Source organism: Neodiprion pinetum, chromosome 2, assembly GCF_021155775.2.
Source record: "Neodiprion pinetum isolate iyNeoPine1 chromosome 2, iyNeoPine1.2, whole genome shotgun sequence".
NCBI classification, from domain to species: Eukaryota; Metazoa; Arthropoda; class Insecta; order Hymenoptera; family Diprionidae; genus Neodiprion; species Neodiprion pinetum.
The window spans coordinates 13,040,321-13,057,075 of record NC_060233.1 but is presented as its reverse complement, the minus strand read 5'-3'; the positions used below and the strand labels follow the sequence as shown (position 1 = coordinate 13,057,075).

The 16,755-nt window shown below is 37.3% G+C and overlaps 1 protein-coding gene across 1 annotated transcript; it reads left to right on the top strand.

Moving 5' to 3' along the window:
- The first annotated feature begins 659 nt into the window (after positions 1-659).
- On the top strand, positions 660-14,961 carry LOC124213222 (gustatory receptor 5a for trehalose). The gene is made up of 11 exons (XM_046614291.2): positions 660-1,072; positions 4,061-4,128; positions 8,685-8,817; positions 8,918-9,036; positions 9,158-9,352; positions 9,979-10,088; positions 10,191-10,361; positions 10,782-10,936; positions 11,185-11,347; positions 11,501-11,590; positions 11,933-14,961. Exons 1-11 carry the CDS (start codon positions 966-968, stop codon positions 12,038-12,040), a joined length of 1,419 nt encoding a protein of 472 aa, XP_046470247.1. The 5' UTR covers positions 660-965; the 3' UTR covers positions 12,041-14,961.
- Positions 14,962-16,755: the final 1,794 nt, after the last annotated feature.

Below are 16,755 nucleotides of genomic sequence, written 5' to 3'. Positions count from 1 at the left end.
TTATACAGAACGAGGAATAATTGACAGCTGTTCTTTATTCATATCACTTCGAAGTTGTGCGAAAATTGATTTTTATGGTTTGTTTACCTCTCAAGAGTATATAATATACATGTATATGCTGTATAAGCAGATTGCTATCGCGCGTTCAGCAGTTATCGATGCCCCACGTACTTATTAAAGGCGTCTAATGGAACAGCACTGTATCATAGGCCATCGGTAAACACTGCTATCGCTCTTTGATCGTGCAACTTGCCGAGGAAACTTTTAATCTGGCCCATAGTCTTGTGTATGAGTACGTGTACGTGTAATATTCAAAAATGATAGCTGCTCGTAGGTGATCTCAAATACAATAAACATGAGGTTAAAAACTGTTTCCAACACAATCGTCAGACGGATTTCAAATACGGTGGAAAATCAACATGGCCGCTCCTAAGCCACTTGAACTTTTATTTCTGCTCAAAGATGGTTTCCGGCTCTTGTTACCTACCGAAAACTACTTCAAAATAAACAAAATTACGGCAAGAGTAGATCAGGCATCATTTTACAACTAGCCAATTTATAGAAATTGAGAACTTAAGGCCGAAACACCTATAGTTCACTCTTAATCAACCCCGTGTAAATGACGGGTTGAATACCACTGGCCAGCTTCGGGTACTTAAGCAGTTTTCTCCGAGCTCATAATCAGTTCTGAGCACGCGACCCTTGGCGTATAACAGGCAAGAGCAATTTGATACCCGGAGTAACAGCTCAGCAAATCTTTGGTGTGCGTAACAGACGTATCGTTTTTCATGCCCGCATGAAGTTTGACAGAATCATCGACGCGGTTTAATTCGTTTTTCTTTTTTTTTCGTTCAATAAATCCATGAAAGAAACAAATCAGTCAAGTGAGCAAATGATTAATCGACAGCAAAGAAACGAGAAATAACTTCATCGTCAAATTTTTACTGATAATAGACAGCGAATGGATGGCGAGGCGCGGCGGTAATGTGGAAAACATCGAATGGAGCTACAGGACAGGATTACCTCAAAATGCCGCATGGAAATCTGCAAAGCCGTCACTCGTTCAAATCGAGTGAGTTCTGTTTACGTTGGTCATCGTCTTTTATCCTTTGAGTTTCATTCATTTCTCTAATGTAGTAAAAAAAAATCACATTGGCATAAAAAAAAAAAAATTATAGACGACTATTCCTTCAAAATAAACAGCGCTTCAGTTGTTATGCAATCGCCGCTCAAACTGTTCATTTTCTTTTGGCTAATTGTTTTCGAATTCATTGCGCATAATCGTATGTGTTGCAAAAATATTCGTCTAGGCAAGATTTCATTAATTGTTTTCTAAATTTTTCACTTACGTCGGTGTATAAATGAGTTTTGAAGAACGTGTCGAAATTTCTTGACAATCGACTAAGGAGTAACATCTACCTTGCTGAGAGTATGCACCGTGGCGATGTTACATGCACAGACCGACCCTGCACAAAATTGCACAATACGTTTATTATCCTATACGAAATCAACCTACGAGTATTCAAAGCGACTCAATAAAATCGTTCGTCGAATTACGAATACAACTTTTGAGTTATATTTTTTTTTTCGAAAATAGTTCACACGTATGAAGTTTAGCCGTTGAAAATATTTTTTTATGCATTCGCTTTAAACATGATAATTTAGAGTAAAATAATATCGTGTAGCATAATTTTGTGTAGGATAATATGGTGTTGCATAATTTTGTGCGGGATAATATTGTGTTCGTTTCTTATGTGGAATAGTATTGAGTGGATATAATACTCTGTAGAACTGTTTCGTGTGGAACATTTTTGTGTAGTATCTTTGCGTACTCCAAAAAACAGGAATAATAAAACATAAATTTGTTCTATTCCTGCAACAGGATTTTTAATCTCGTACTATATCTATTTACAAAGTTCTCTCCTGCAATCTGGGAAACTAATTTCAACGATTTTTTGATAATCTGAACATTGCTTTATACAAACGATTATCTTATTGAATAATGAAGTATTTTTTTTTTTTGTTTTCGAGATGGGAAAAAATTATATATGCGGGTAACAAATTGTATTATACGGAATTGCGTGTGTGGAATGATTACTGTTGATCGATCGACGAATTTATCAGTCCAAGAGCCAGGTACTTTTTCTCTGCAATCTTTTACAGATTTGATTTTCTTGTTGGAAAATGTTCAGGGGTGTCCCCTGAATGTAGATCCAAGTTTGCGGGACGAGGGGGTTGAGCTTCAGCTGCCATATTGAAAAATACGTTTTATGAAACATCTCGTGAACCGCGCGACATACAACAAAACCATAGGGATGATTTTCGCAGATAACAAAATTCTCTACAACTTTTCTTTGAATTTCCATTCTGTATAATCCGTCGGATTCTAATTATAGCTCGCCAAATTTTTCTTAAGATGATTAATACTAAATATATTAATATATATATACTAGTTAACGGTTGATGAAACAGAAAAAAATGGTGAAAAGCAAATTTGCAGAGCATAAAATTTTCAATAAACTTTATTGTAAACTTATTTCCGTCTAATTTATAGTTCAAGAGCTATGGCTTGGTAAACGTTGCGTCGCGTGAATTATCAGAGAAAATATTGCTCGTAGTACAATGAAAACATTTCGCAACACATAAAACGGCAAAAAGTGTTCAGGAAAATGATAATACTGTATAGTGAATCTATGAAAATCACAAATAGTGTGAAGAGCTACTAACAATTTATAGATCCTTATTTGCATGGGAAGAACGTCTTATCGTTAAAATTTTTCAATGTAGCAAGATACAGTTGTTTGTACATTACGTTACATCATAAAAATTGATAATAATAATAATAATAATAATAATGAGAAGGAAAAGGTGGAGAAGGGAATAATAGATTTCAATAAACGCAAAGTTAATATTTTTTTGAAATGAAAAACGTTATTTTCATAAAAAAATCTGACGCGTTATTTTACGTCGTTTATTATACGGCGTTATAATCTCGTTACTATTGTGCGTCAACTCAGCATTTACAGTGTTATAGCTCAATTTTACAGAAAAAAAACTTGAAATAAAGTCTGTTGAAAATTTCATGTTCTGCAATTTTCATCATCGCCATTTTTACTGTTTCATCAACCGAACACTATATATTTAACAATAGCCGTGTTGAAAAAATTTTGACACGTTATAAAAAAAATACTTATGCACTATACAGAAAAAAGTTTCGATTAAAAGTTGTGGAGAATTTTATTATCTACGAAAACAATTCGTATTGATTTTGGCCTACAATACACGGTTCACGAGATATTTCATAAAACGTATTTTCCAAGATGGCAGCTGAAATTCAACCCCCCCCCCCCTCTTGACCAGCTTAAATTTACATTTAGGGGACACCGCCAAACATTTTTTATCAAGAAAATCAATTCTGTAGAAGATTGCAATATGAACCTACTTTTTTTACGCTGGCTTCCGGACTATATATGTGTTGATTGTTATTCGCAACAGAAAATATGCTCCGGTGCTGATTATAGGGAGATAGAGGCGTAGTTGTCAGTTTTGTAAATTTCACAGATACCTTATACGTTATACCCTTTTTATGTTTACCGACATATGAAGAGAACCGATGGCAGGTCTTCACTGAGTATTAGTAATAGGTTGGACGTACATATAACATACAGAACTGTCGCGTTTCGTTAATCACACTCATCGTCAGTTGTAGATAGCCAAGTATAAGTGTCGTGGAAGCAAATATTACACATGCAAATACATACAGCTCTGAGCATTACGCATATATATATATATATATGTAACAGAGACTACCTTGTTTGTAATTTTTGTTTATTTTTCCTTCAGCGATTTATAATAACGTTCGTTGGATTTTTGTTTTTTTTCCTCGATTTTTCAGTACCAGACAGAACTGAAAACTCAAAACATTTTGGGCCTACAGAAAAATGCACCGACAATGAGTGCTCGCAATGTGCTCCATTTTTTTTTTTTTTTTTTGCTAATAAAGTTATTATTCATCGAGTGGTAACGCATACGTGTCTAGGAATGATTTTCACATTTCAAGGTCTTTCGGTGGAGATTTTTTTTTCGGAAGGGATGATTCAACAAAAGCTGACGCTATCGCCATCGATGGTGAGCTTACAACTTTCTTTTGCTTTTTATTAGTGCTGTGCGATTAATCGCGCAGTATTACTTTCTACCCAGAATCTCATTTTGACCCAGGCATCCATTCAACCTCACGAATTTGCATCATAGGGTTCCAATTTCTGCTTTCACCTCCAGTTTTACCCCGTTTCGAATAATTTCTTCCAACTCTCTCTCGACCATTTCATAAGAGAAAAAAAAATTGTAATTCACAAAGAGAGTATCAGGCTTCCGCATAACGGATTCCGCTGAAACTTGCCGGAGTTTTTTTTTTTTGGTCCTAAAAACGAAGCTCCTCATGCTCCGTTCTATCCAACGAGCCTTTCGTCACCGCCACACTTCATAAACCATACCATAAAATACCATTTTCGAGAAATTTATCAGGTGTTCGCAACTGTTCTAGACTGATCCAGCAGACTGGGATATATTAGTGAATCTTTCTCAGTCAATCATGAAAATTGAGATTCCATGCGATAACTCGCTATATTTGAACTTTGTTACTTTGCGAGGCCAACGGAATTGCGAACATCGTAAGCGGCGGTACTGAAAACGTATCTGCGGAGTTAAATGAGAGCATGACGATATTCTGACTGACAAAGAGTCCATAGCTTCGATTTGGGCTCGCTGGATCCCGCCTAGACTTTGGGATTAACATTTGACAATATTGAATGAGATTCACTGTTTACTACTTCAATGTCTTCATTGAAAATACATGGAAACATCTGCTGACAATCACACACCATTAATTTTGGTACACAAATTGCTGAAACTTCTATCATAACGAATTATACATCACTTTGGTCACCACAGCTAGACGGACGCACGCTATGCATAAACAAAGCAAAGGAAACCGAGCATGGATTTATATTACATATCGCTTTATAAGAATATGGGTGCTATTGGTTGGTATGTCAATTAAATAACACAATGAGACGAGAAGTTAATACGACAGTTTGCTTACATTTACTTTGAAGTGCCTTAAAAAACTGCGATTTCGCCTTCACACTTATTACTGTTTAATAAAATACCCAAATGATTCCCAGCTTTAGCACAATTTTTCCATCTCCGAAGTTTAAATATCTCTCATTTCATCCTCGGCAATACATTCAGCAACTCATTTACCGTCCTATTCAATATTCTCAACAACGGCCTTCGAAATCCTGCGAATAAATACGAGGAATCGATTTTTCACTGAAACTATATTGACACTTACGTTATAACTACTTTCACAGCACATAAAATAAATTTATCTTTTTGATAAATACTTAAGAATTTTTTTAGTCATTTAACGCAATGGTCCGATGAAATTATGTATTTCTGCTGAGGTCCGTCGTTTAATCAGAGGATTATGCGTCATAGCTGAATATAGAAATTACCGAATGTGAGAAAATGCGAAATGACAATAATCTCACAATAATTCACAGGCGGCATTACGTTCTTGGTTTATTTATACATTTATGCGCTACTTTTATCACAAACGTTTTCCTTTACTATTGTTCACAGTAACACGCACTGATCTCTATATTGACAGTGATCAGCGATGACTGGTGATAACACGCCACAACTGCGGTGGCAGTAACAGGAAGAAGAAACGGAAAAAACATCAGGCTGGTTATTTTATTGCCAATCCATGATTTTAGTGCGAAACCAAGAAAAATGTATCTACATGCATGTGACCGTCAACATCGATATATGGATTGTAGAATGCTGTCTGCATGGATCTAGATCTGTTAAAAAGTCAGCACACTATCGCTGGGTAGTTACAGTGCACCCTCCCAATAAGGCCCCTACAAAACAAGAAGGGAAGCGGTTTTCCACGAATCGGCGGCCCCCCACTAGCCCTATTGAGAACGCATACTTGTATTAAAACCAACGCCCTCTTCGTGGCATATCGTCGCATACTGTCGCACGATTCCGCCAGGAAACGCACGTATGGCACTTTTAGTGAAACGCAGTAATAAGACCGTTAGGCGCAAAACGATCATTCCATTATAACTCTCACTTCTATGAGACTAAATGTTTCTTACGATTACTAACGCAGCTGATCCCAATACTCAAAGGCAAATCGGTGAATCGTTCCATTTTTGAAGTTTTCGGTTTAAAATTGATAATAAAAAATTTTAATCAAGCCAAGATGAATTCTTTTCGATTCTTGGCAATCCGAAATGGTAATCGTAAGTAATCTTTGGTCTCATACAAGTGAGAGTTATAGCGGAATGAACGATTTATATCATTTTACGCCTAACGGTCTTATTACTACGTTACACTGAAAGTACCATAACGTATGTCGCCTGGTGACGCTGTGCGACGATGTGCGACGATATGAGACGGTATGCGACGGTATTCCGCAACCAGGCGAGCCCGTTCCGATCCCGTGCTGTACCGTAACAGTGGGTGTTGTTGGCCTTTACGATTCTTTGATCAGGCATATCTGAACCAATGAAGATGGTGGAAATCAGGACTTTATTAGTTATTCTGGTACGTGATTTTTTGGCATTTGTAGTTTTTGTATTGAGGAGTAGCGTAACAAATATTTAACTGCAAAACCGAACCTGAACCTCACCCTATCAAACCAACCTCAATTAAAACGATTTTAAAATGGTTTTTAAAGTATTATTGTTCATTAAAACGAATGCATTCATTCCAGAATTGGTTATGATGGAAGTTTCAGCCAATTGTATGTCAAAATGTATGCTTTGTGATTGTCAGCACGTATTTTCATATGGTTTCAATGAGGACATTGAAGTAGTAAGCTATGAATCTCATTGAATATTGTCAAATGTTATTTCCGAAGTCTTGGCAGGACTTAGCGAGCTCAAATCAAAGCTATGAATGCTGTTTCAGTCAGAATATCATGGGCATGCATGAGCAGCCTATCGTTACGCTCTCGTTTAGCTCCGCAGATATGATTTCAATATCGCCGTTTACGATATTCGTCATTACGTTGACCTCGCCGTTGGATGAAGAATATACAGACAGTTGCCCTAATGGGTTTTGGTGTGACAACCGAAAATCGTTGTAAGCATGACAAGTTTGAAAAATTTCAGAGTAAATATAATTACAATTGCCATTAAATATTATAAAAACTTTACACTCACCGTGCACAAATAGTAACATAGCTCTGTGTTATTGATTTACATGAAAATAGTTGATTATAATTATTCATTTTGTACTCTTATCGCATACAAATGGTTAAAAACTGAAAGCATGAATAATTATACAGCTAAATATTCAAGTAACACCGAAAAAAAGTCAATAATAAAATTAGATAATGGAGAAAAAATATCTTCCATGGCGGTTCAAAGTGGAAACCCGGTTCTGTCAATGCTGCGATATGAAAGATCGGGAAAAGTACACATACCTATTTTTGTCTTTTAAATCAATCAAATACGATGATTTTCAAGCGAAATGTTGAATGTCGGATTTTTTTTAATGGGAGATAACTAACGGAACTTTTTAAAATTTCGAGTATATTTTAACTCACATTTGGACAGTAGAAGAAAAATTTACCTATCATCAATTATCACAAAATGGCGAAGTTATTAGCTGGCCATTGAAGCGCCTCGCCGCTGGAATCTCGAATCGGCAGGAAAGATGGAGTGCGTAATTTTTCGGAATTCATCAGGTATCAGTAAGAGGTGGCAAGAGGTGTTTGGTGGTGGTTGGAAGTGATCGGCGGTGATCGACGAAGACGCTGACGATGTGGGGTGGGGGGGGGGGGGGGGGGGGCGAGGAGGACGGGGATGAGGTGGACGAGGAGGACGAAGGTGGTCGGAGGTGGCAGGAGGTGGTTGACGGTGGCTGGAGGTGTTCGGAGTTTGTTCCGGTGGTTGGCGGTGGACGCGGTTACGCGTCTTCTCACGGGGATGATCGAGCTGATCGACATTTCCAATTCGCAGTCGACAAGTAGTCTCACGTACTCACTTTGTACCGACTCAATCTCAAGCTTCCATACTAACACTACTTTGGCTGCTACTAATGTCGGTGCGAGCCTGTTAAGTAGAGTCGAAGGACAGAACCCTCCTACTCTCCCAGGCCCACCTGGGACCACTTGCCCGCCGAAAAGTGGTCACAAAAATTTACCCAGGGGTATCCGTCCTTATATTCGTCTGTCAACGACCTCGCAGAGCAACAAGGATCAAATATAGTGAATTATTGCATGGAATATTAATTTTCATGGTCGACCGAGAGTTTCACTAATATATCCAAGTTAACTGGATCAATTCAGAGCAGTAGCGAAGGCCTGACAAATTCGTCGAAAACGGAATTTTATGGTAGCTTATGAAGTATAGCGAGCGTCAAAAGACCCATACATTAAACGGAACATGAGAGACTTCATTTTTAAGGCCAAAGAAACACTCCTGCAAGTTTGAGCAGAATCCGTGATCCGGAGGCCTGATACTTTCTTTGTCAGTTGGAAATTTGGCCAGAGCTCTGTCAAAGTGTAGAGACAATAATTATGAACTTAAAAACGATATCATTAAGGAACTAGAATGGAATAAATGAGAATGATTTTCATCGCATTTATTTACGGTGAACTACAGTAATGCCACAGAATAAGTGGAGAGAAGACCAAAACCGATTCCATCTTGCGATTGGGCCCATTCTCTTGATGGCCCAATGTTTCGCCGTCTTACCCGTCTCTGGCGTTCGGTCTCCAGACTCATCTGATTTAAAGTAAGTACAATCCGGCAGGTTATCGCATTATTTAATAAAGATACCTCCGCTCTGATAAATACACCAACTGCTGAAGAACCGCCCTCATTGTTTTGTTCAGATTCACCTGGAAAAGTCCTAAGATCTTATATTTCATCATTTCGTTCACGGGTGCGATTATACTCACAGTCTGCAGCATCGTTCGAGTGTCGCATTCCGGGATAACAGCAACGAAGACAAGTAATTATATAATGACTTAATAATCGTCCATAGATTTGAGGAAGAAAGCTTTAATATTACACTCAGCTGAGAAATGTTGATATAGTGGCTAAGTTTGACCGCTGCAATTGTTCAATAATAGCCAATATCGTCTTCTTTGGGGCTGCCTGCATTACAATGGCGTTATTTCTGAGACTCGCCACGCGGTGGCCATGTCTTATACGCTTCTGGGAAAAGGTGGAAAACGAAATGATCATTTATCCAACGCCATCGACGAGAATGCAACTGAAGACCAGACTTGCTCTCATGGCTGGTGTCACCATAACCATAGCCTTAGGTCAGTCACAATGAAACATTTAAATTTTGCAGCTATTGCAAAACAATCTCATATTACTATCTAATACTAAGAGTCGTTTTGATACAAGTATTTCAATCTTCATCAACTCGATAAGAAAAAAAAAAGTCCAACCATTTGTATCGGGTCTTCTGTCTCTTTGTATTCATATTATTCAGTTACAATGATCAGCTGATCACTCAGTGCGATGCCATTTTAATCTATTCATGTACTTACAACTGATTCGTAGATTGTCATGTGACCTGAGAGATTTTCGTTTCAATCATTCTTGAATACAAAATGAACATCTGTTGGCATCTGTTCTATTGCGTTCAGAAAACGTTTTTGGCACGTGTTCCCAAATTTTTTCTATGCACCGTAATAACAAGTTTTACGCTTTAGTTGCGATTTGAACAACATTGTAAAAAATCGATGTGCACAATTACCGCTAAAACATCCAACTTTGTTTCAAATTCGATGAATTGTAAATGATATTCAAGTTCTTCAACTGCTTTTTTCCCCCCTTTACCACGATATAATGAAGCATTTATAGACATTTTTTCTCGCGAAGATGTTTCAATTCCACCTTTTTATAGTGCATACATAAGTATTCGTCATTCACCTTTCAGTCGAGCATGTGCTGTCGATTATTTCCGGTTATGCGAGTGCCTTAGAGTGCGCTGCTCTTCGAAAGGATACAGACATTGTTGCGACATATTTTCAGTCGCAATTTCCTCAGGTAGGTATAATAATTTATCTGATGAACTCGAATGATAAACTTGTAATTTCTCATTCTCTGCACCATTGTTTCTCACGTACTCGTTTCCATTTATCTGCGAAGGTCTTCGATTTGACGCCTTACAATTGGTGGAAGGGTGTTCTGGTCCAATGCTTAAACATTATCAGCACCTTTTCCTGGAATTTTATGGACCTTTTCCTGATGTTGGTAAGCTTCGCTTTGGCTTCTCGATTTCGCCAGATGAACCATCACCTTTATGCCACCAGAGGAAAGGTATTCTGATTACTTAAATAAATTCAGCGATATCCAGTATAAGTATTCTGTAATGAATTCTATGAAAGCGAATTGATCTATGAAATTCGCTAGAAAACAAGGCTAACCCCTTTGCGGTTGTTTCTATGAAATCACAACAGTAAATTGGTAGAATCCGCGCCAGTTCTTTATTTCTGCATCGAGTGAAAATGCGTTGGAGTGTTTTTGTTCAGAAGTGAGTATAGAATCGGGCTGGCAAGATTTTTTGCGTTTAAAATACGTGGACTTCGAAATCTGGAAATATATACGACAACGTCGAAATCGACCAGGGCACCCGTTTAACTAGCTATTCAATCAGTTGCGGTATTTTCTCATACTTACAAATTTACCATCTTAATTGTTGCCAATTAATTGGAACACCAGTATTGTTTAATTATAAAGGCAATGCCTGACTGGTGGTGGGCCGAGGCCAGAGAAAACTACAATCGTCTAGCCAATCTCACGCGGCGAGTCGACTCCAACATTTCCGACATCGTTCTGCTGTCATTTGCCACCAATCTTTATTTCATCTGTATCCAACTTCTGAATTCTCTCAAGTATGTCATAGTATTCAAAACGCCTTACTACACGTATTGACTAGTTGTAACTAATTTTCCCTCATGGACGACAAATATGCAGCGTTCACTTTGTCATCAGCCTGTAAATGGACGATTTTACCAATCTGCCAAGGTTTTCTTTGACAAACTAACAATAAGTTATGCACGCAGTAAAGGAAAAAGTGTACTGATGAATTGTTCCTAGTTTAAGACACGGTTTAGTAGTTTCAACGAGAATTTTTTCCTAGACCGAGGCACGGTACTTCGCAAACACTCTACACCAGCTTCTCCTTCGGTTTTCTACTCGCCAGGACCGCAGCTGTCTCTTTGTACGCTGCAGCCGTTAATGATGAGTCTCTTCGACCGTCTCCAATCCTCTACAGCGTTTCCACAACTAGTTACTCCATTGAGGTAAGCTTATTGATACTTTACTCTCTAAGAAGACACGGAGAGTCTTCGCTATAATTCACAAGCCGCAATCTGTGAATGCGAATCAATCAGCGGCGAGCTAAATGGTGAAAAATATAAGCGACTGCGATTAATTTTGAAAAGAATAATCCACAGGTTCAGAGGTTTTTGACTCAAATTACCACGGACCGGATCGGTCTGACTGGCCTGAACTTCTTCGCGATCACGCGAGGGCTTATTCTGACAGTAAGTACTTCAGTAAGTATAATTCCACGACATTCGTTTCACGGTTGGTAGAAAGACAGTTCTTGGTTCATTTATCGGGATTATTAAATCGAAAAGACGCCATCCGGTGGCAGTACATATCGTTAACCGACTGTGATAGTTACAATCGTATTGGATTATAAAAGTGGTCTTTCGTAGCATATTTTAATAAAAACGACTCAGTGTCACAGAATGACAGTTGAACAGCTTACGCGATACTTCACTGTGCCTTTGTACTATTGAATTGTCCTGAAACGAACAGCTAATGAGTCGAATGGACGATATGTTGCCTAAAGTTTATTGCAGTTTTTGGGAATATTGCAGGTGGCTGGCACGATAGTCACCTACGAACTGGTTCTGGTTCAGTTCAATGCAATGCAGAACGCCAATTCAACGATCGTGAACATCACTGAAGCTTGCGAAGTCAAGTAGCTTCTTTTTTAAACCGTAGAATTGCTTTTACCTATCTCTCCACCGCAGTGTAGAGTTGGTATACATTTGTACCAAATCTGTATTTCAGCACTTCTACATACATGAAAAGAATTTTTCTCATTTACGTTACACTCTTTCTTGATTGGTCCTGTTTTCCGAATGTTTGTAACAACTTCTTTCCCTGCTATATGTATAGGCATGTACATATAATCTGTGATTAATTTGTATATTCACTTATCCGCCGAACGTTGAATGTATCACTAATTGTGGTGTATGTGTATAAGTAATTCATGCTTTGCCAACTATAATTTTTTACTGCAAAATCTTAATTTCCTTATTTCTTTAATCTAATTAAGGTATACGAGCCAGTCTTAAGCCAGTGACGCACATCCTTTCTCGAAACCATTCTATTCATGTACTAATTGGGGTACTGTAGAGACCCTTTAATCAGAGTCATGCCGCCGCATGACCTGTTTTTATTGGCTATTCGTATTCGATAACTAATGGCAGACTTTGATGGCTGATCCATTGAACAATCAAAAAGTGCGTAGACGTAAACATGCTCTAACCTACCCATTGGTCCTTCGTGCCTCTTGTCATCAGGGTGATTGCGATAATCTTTTTGTTCCAAACGTCACAGATTGTTGTATGAAAATATGTTAGTACTCCATAGTGGGGTCTGGTTCAAAATGAATACGTCACATATTGTATATAACTCAATCGTTATTTGAAACTCAAGTTACGTTAGTTTCACTACGCATTCATGTGACAACTATATCTCAGGATTATAATTCTATTTATTTGTAATATTACAAGAAACGTTTCATTTCATCTACTCCGGGGCTGGATGAGGATGGAGTTTTGAGCTGGTGAGGCTCCACCTCCTTTTATTTGTACTAGTTCGAGTCGCAATAATAGTGCGTGATTAACGATAAGGGGATCAAGATTACGCAATTTCACTTTTCACATGTCCCACCATCCAAGCATGCTGATTAGTTGACTAAACTTTGCAAACGGATCAGAATGCCTCGGTGGTAGGAAATGTGACAAGCGAAATTACGTAATCTCTACCCTGGTGTACTTCCACATCTGTTTACGTCCACACTTATAGCACACATGCGAAATTCGCTCGATATTCACACACTGTTCTTGTGACGCGACGAGTACGAATATGTGGAGTCGGAGCTCCTCCAACATCCGACAGCAGAGAAGATTCACCCTGTACATTTCATGCGCTGTCTTTTACGTCACACCGTTTTTAACTGTGATTCGAATAGTGCGTTAAACTTTTAATAACTAATGTCAGCGTGTTGGCACGACCTTACGGCACAATTCTTCCTGATAAAAATTCTGGATTCGTGTATCGGTCTGGTCTCTATACGGACATATTCGAACCCTTACCTTTTTGTTCGGTCTACGTCTGGACCTATCCATAAACTTATTTATGCGCATAGGATTCGAATAGGTCCGGAAATAAATGTGACGGGAAACAAACACCGCATAGTATGCCGGATGTTTCCGCGTAGGCACGGATGCACCTATCCAACATCATCTACGGTTTTTGTTTCCGGTTTTTATTCCAGACCTATTCGAATCCTATGCGTATAGATAAATTTATGTATAGGTCGAGACGCAGACCGAATGAAGAGGATAGGATCAGAATAGAGATCCGAATAGCTCCCGATTCACCTGTCTGGCATTTTTTGCAGAGCTCATCACGGACTTTGTTAAAAAAAGCTCTGATTAAAGTGATTTTATGGTAGTTAAATTCAGAAACCACCATCTTGTGGCGGAGCATTTTTCGCCTCTCTGTTACTCTGGATCAATTCAATATCACAAAATAAGAATCCAACAGCTTACACGCAAAAAAAATGTTATGTAGATTTTATATCTCCTGCAGTGAATATATAAACAACATTTTTTTGGAGTCGAATCTACATCAATTGTGGTAAATCTACCCATGCATATTGTAACTCTTGCCATTGATTTTGTAACTCTTATTATCGGAATTGTAAATCTTGCCACAATTGCTGAAGATTTAACTCCAAAAAAAATGCTATCCATATATTCACCACAGGATATGTAAAATCTACGATATTTTTCTTTCCACGCACGGTGTTTTCTGTCCCTTTCTTACAGTAAAATCAATTCAAAACGATCAGCTGATCATTCCAATGCACAGGTTAAGGATCCTTCTAATAATATCTATATACTCTTTTTCCCTCTAATACCCAATGCATCGCCTCAATCTAACTTACTCTTCGTTAAGTTAAACATCAATGCAAAATTTAATTGTTAAGTATGACATACCTATGGTGTATGCAGGCATGTGTAAACAGAGGAAAATTTCTGTACTTCTACCCAAATAAATCAATTCTGCTTTAACAATTAAACAGAGCCTACTCTCTCTTTTAAACATTTTATACAGGTACTTCTATTTTGAGGTTACTTTACTTCCACTTCCTTCTATCAAGCACCGGCATCATCGTTTCAGACATAAAAATTGATTTAAAACGTATCTGGATTGATTTAGTGCTGTAATAACTTGAATGTGGAGCAATTTATGTGTAGAATTGCGTCGTTCTGCTGTTATAGAGCGAATTTATCATCCTGGTACAAACTTGTGGTGTTGGGAATTTGGTATCTTCCACTGATAGTCGTTTATAGGTGTGTAGATTCAACCTGTGTACTACATGTTCGGTGTTCCCTTACATTTAACCCGTTCATACATTGAGTGAATTCATTTCTTTTTTTGTTACAGTCCTTCAACCTGGATCTTTTGTAAATCTAACATCTAACCATTTTGCAGTGCGTTTATAGGATCACAACAAATTTTTATTCCAGCGAAAATATATACCTATAATGGTATAGTTGAATGTATTATCCGTCATATAGCATTAAATAATATTTATTGTATTAGTCATAAAAATTAAAATTTACACACCTTATAATTACGGTAATTTTGAATCGTTCTTACAGAATACATTTTTTTGTTTACGATCAATGATTACTACGTCAAGTCAATTGTAATATTTCACAATACAGTGGATAGCGTACAGGCTACGTATCTATTCATTTTCATCTCTATAAATAATAACAATAATAGTAGTAGTAGTAGTAGTAGTAGTAGTAGTAGTAGTAGTACTAATAATAATAATGATAATAAAGGCAGTAATAATAATACATGTTGATTTTGGTGATGCTCCGTCTGTGTCCGCGTAAATATTGGCTCTTTAAAAAATAATGCTATTATACTATGTTCAATTGCTCGGCTTACAATATACATACATGTTATAAGATATTCTGCTGGCCTAGGTAAATTCTATAGCTACCGATATTTCATGCCCTAAAGGCTATAAACAATTGTTTCCCATGATTATACATACGTATATTCAATATTGTTGAAATTCAAAATATCGAAGGATTCAATCTCAAGCGGCACAAAGTTGAAATGAACAAATAAACTTTGTGTTTTCTCGTTTATTTCACTCTTTCCCAACTTGATGTAACAAAAGGTAAGTTCAACTGCTTACACAGAGTTTTGTACCTCCTCATATTTCCACTATTTAGCTGAAACCCAGGCTCAATTTATCAGCTGATTAGTCGGCCTGGCACCATATTCTTCTACGACACGACTGAATCCAAATAAAAATATTGTTCGGTTATCGGTGCAATACAAGATAGTCATTTTCTCCGATTGAATCATTACACATTTCTTTTAACCCTAATAGGTCTAACCTCAGTAGAATCGCATAACGGTTACACAGGGTAAAACTCACCCCAGCTCCAAAAAGTGATATCCTGCTTCGACAATGAGTTCTAAAAATCTAAAAAAATATCTAGTCATTGATAAAGGATCGTAGAAAAAGCTCTCATAGTTTTCCTAACCAAAATTGATTGTTTAAATATTGTAAAACATCGTCAAAGTTAAGGTAAAATGGAAAAAAAAGCACACAATTTTTTACAGAATTTATTTGGTGCAAAAAAACTATGAAAGTCTATTCCTGAACTCTGCGAGAAGTTCGGAAAATGTCTGGGGTGAAATTCGTCCCCAGTGGCCGATTAGGGTTAAAAACAAATTATTAATACATTTTTGTCACGTATAACCATGAGAAACAATCTATATTCTAGAGAAAAAATGTCTACAGCATTGCCTAACATTCTAAAATTTAGTTTCAAAATTTTCAGCGGTCTTTATGATCAGTAATCATGCAACGAAAACGAGACCGTCCAACTTACATACTATAATATTCTTTATACATTGAAGATCCTTAAGTGAGAGTTCGGTCACCTGACCATTTACGTTCGTGTTATTTTGATTGCAACAAAGCCACAAAAATCTATGAATGCTTTGAGAATTTGTACAAAATTTCATTTGTACAGATCACGAAAAAAAAACTCGAAATTTTAATTAGTGTAGCATTCGGCTTTAGAACACAAAGTTTTAGGCTTAAACGTGTTCCAAATCTGACTTCACCATTTACACCATGAACGCAGTTTAATTTTGGATCCTATAAATTTGCAACTACTTTACATTCAATATTGCTAATAAATTCTCTATACACAATATATAGCGAATGAATATATGTGCTCAATAATATTCGATCGTGTTTCGTTATAATAATGTGTTTGAATACATATTATGCAATAATTCGTGTTGACAAATTTCATTAGTACGGATTTTAAAAATATCCAAACTTCTCAAAATATATATA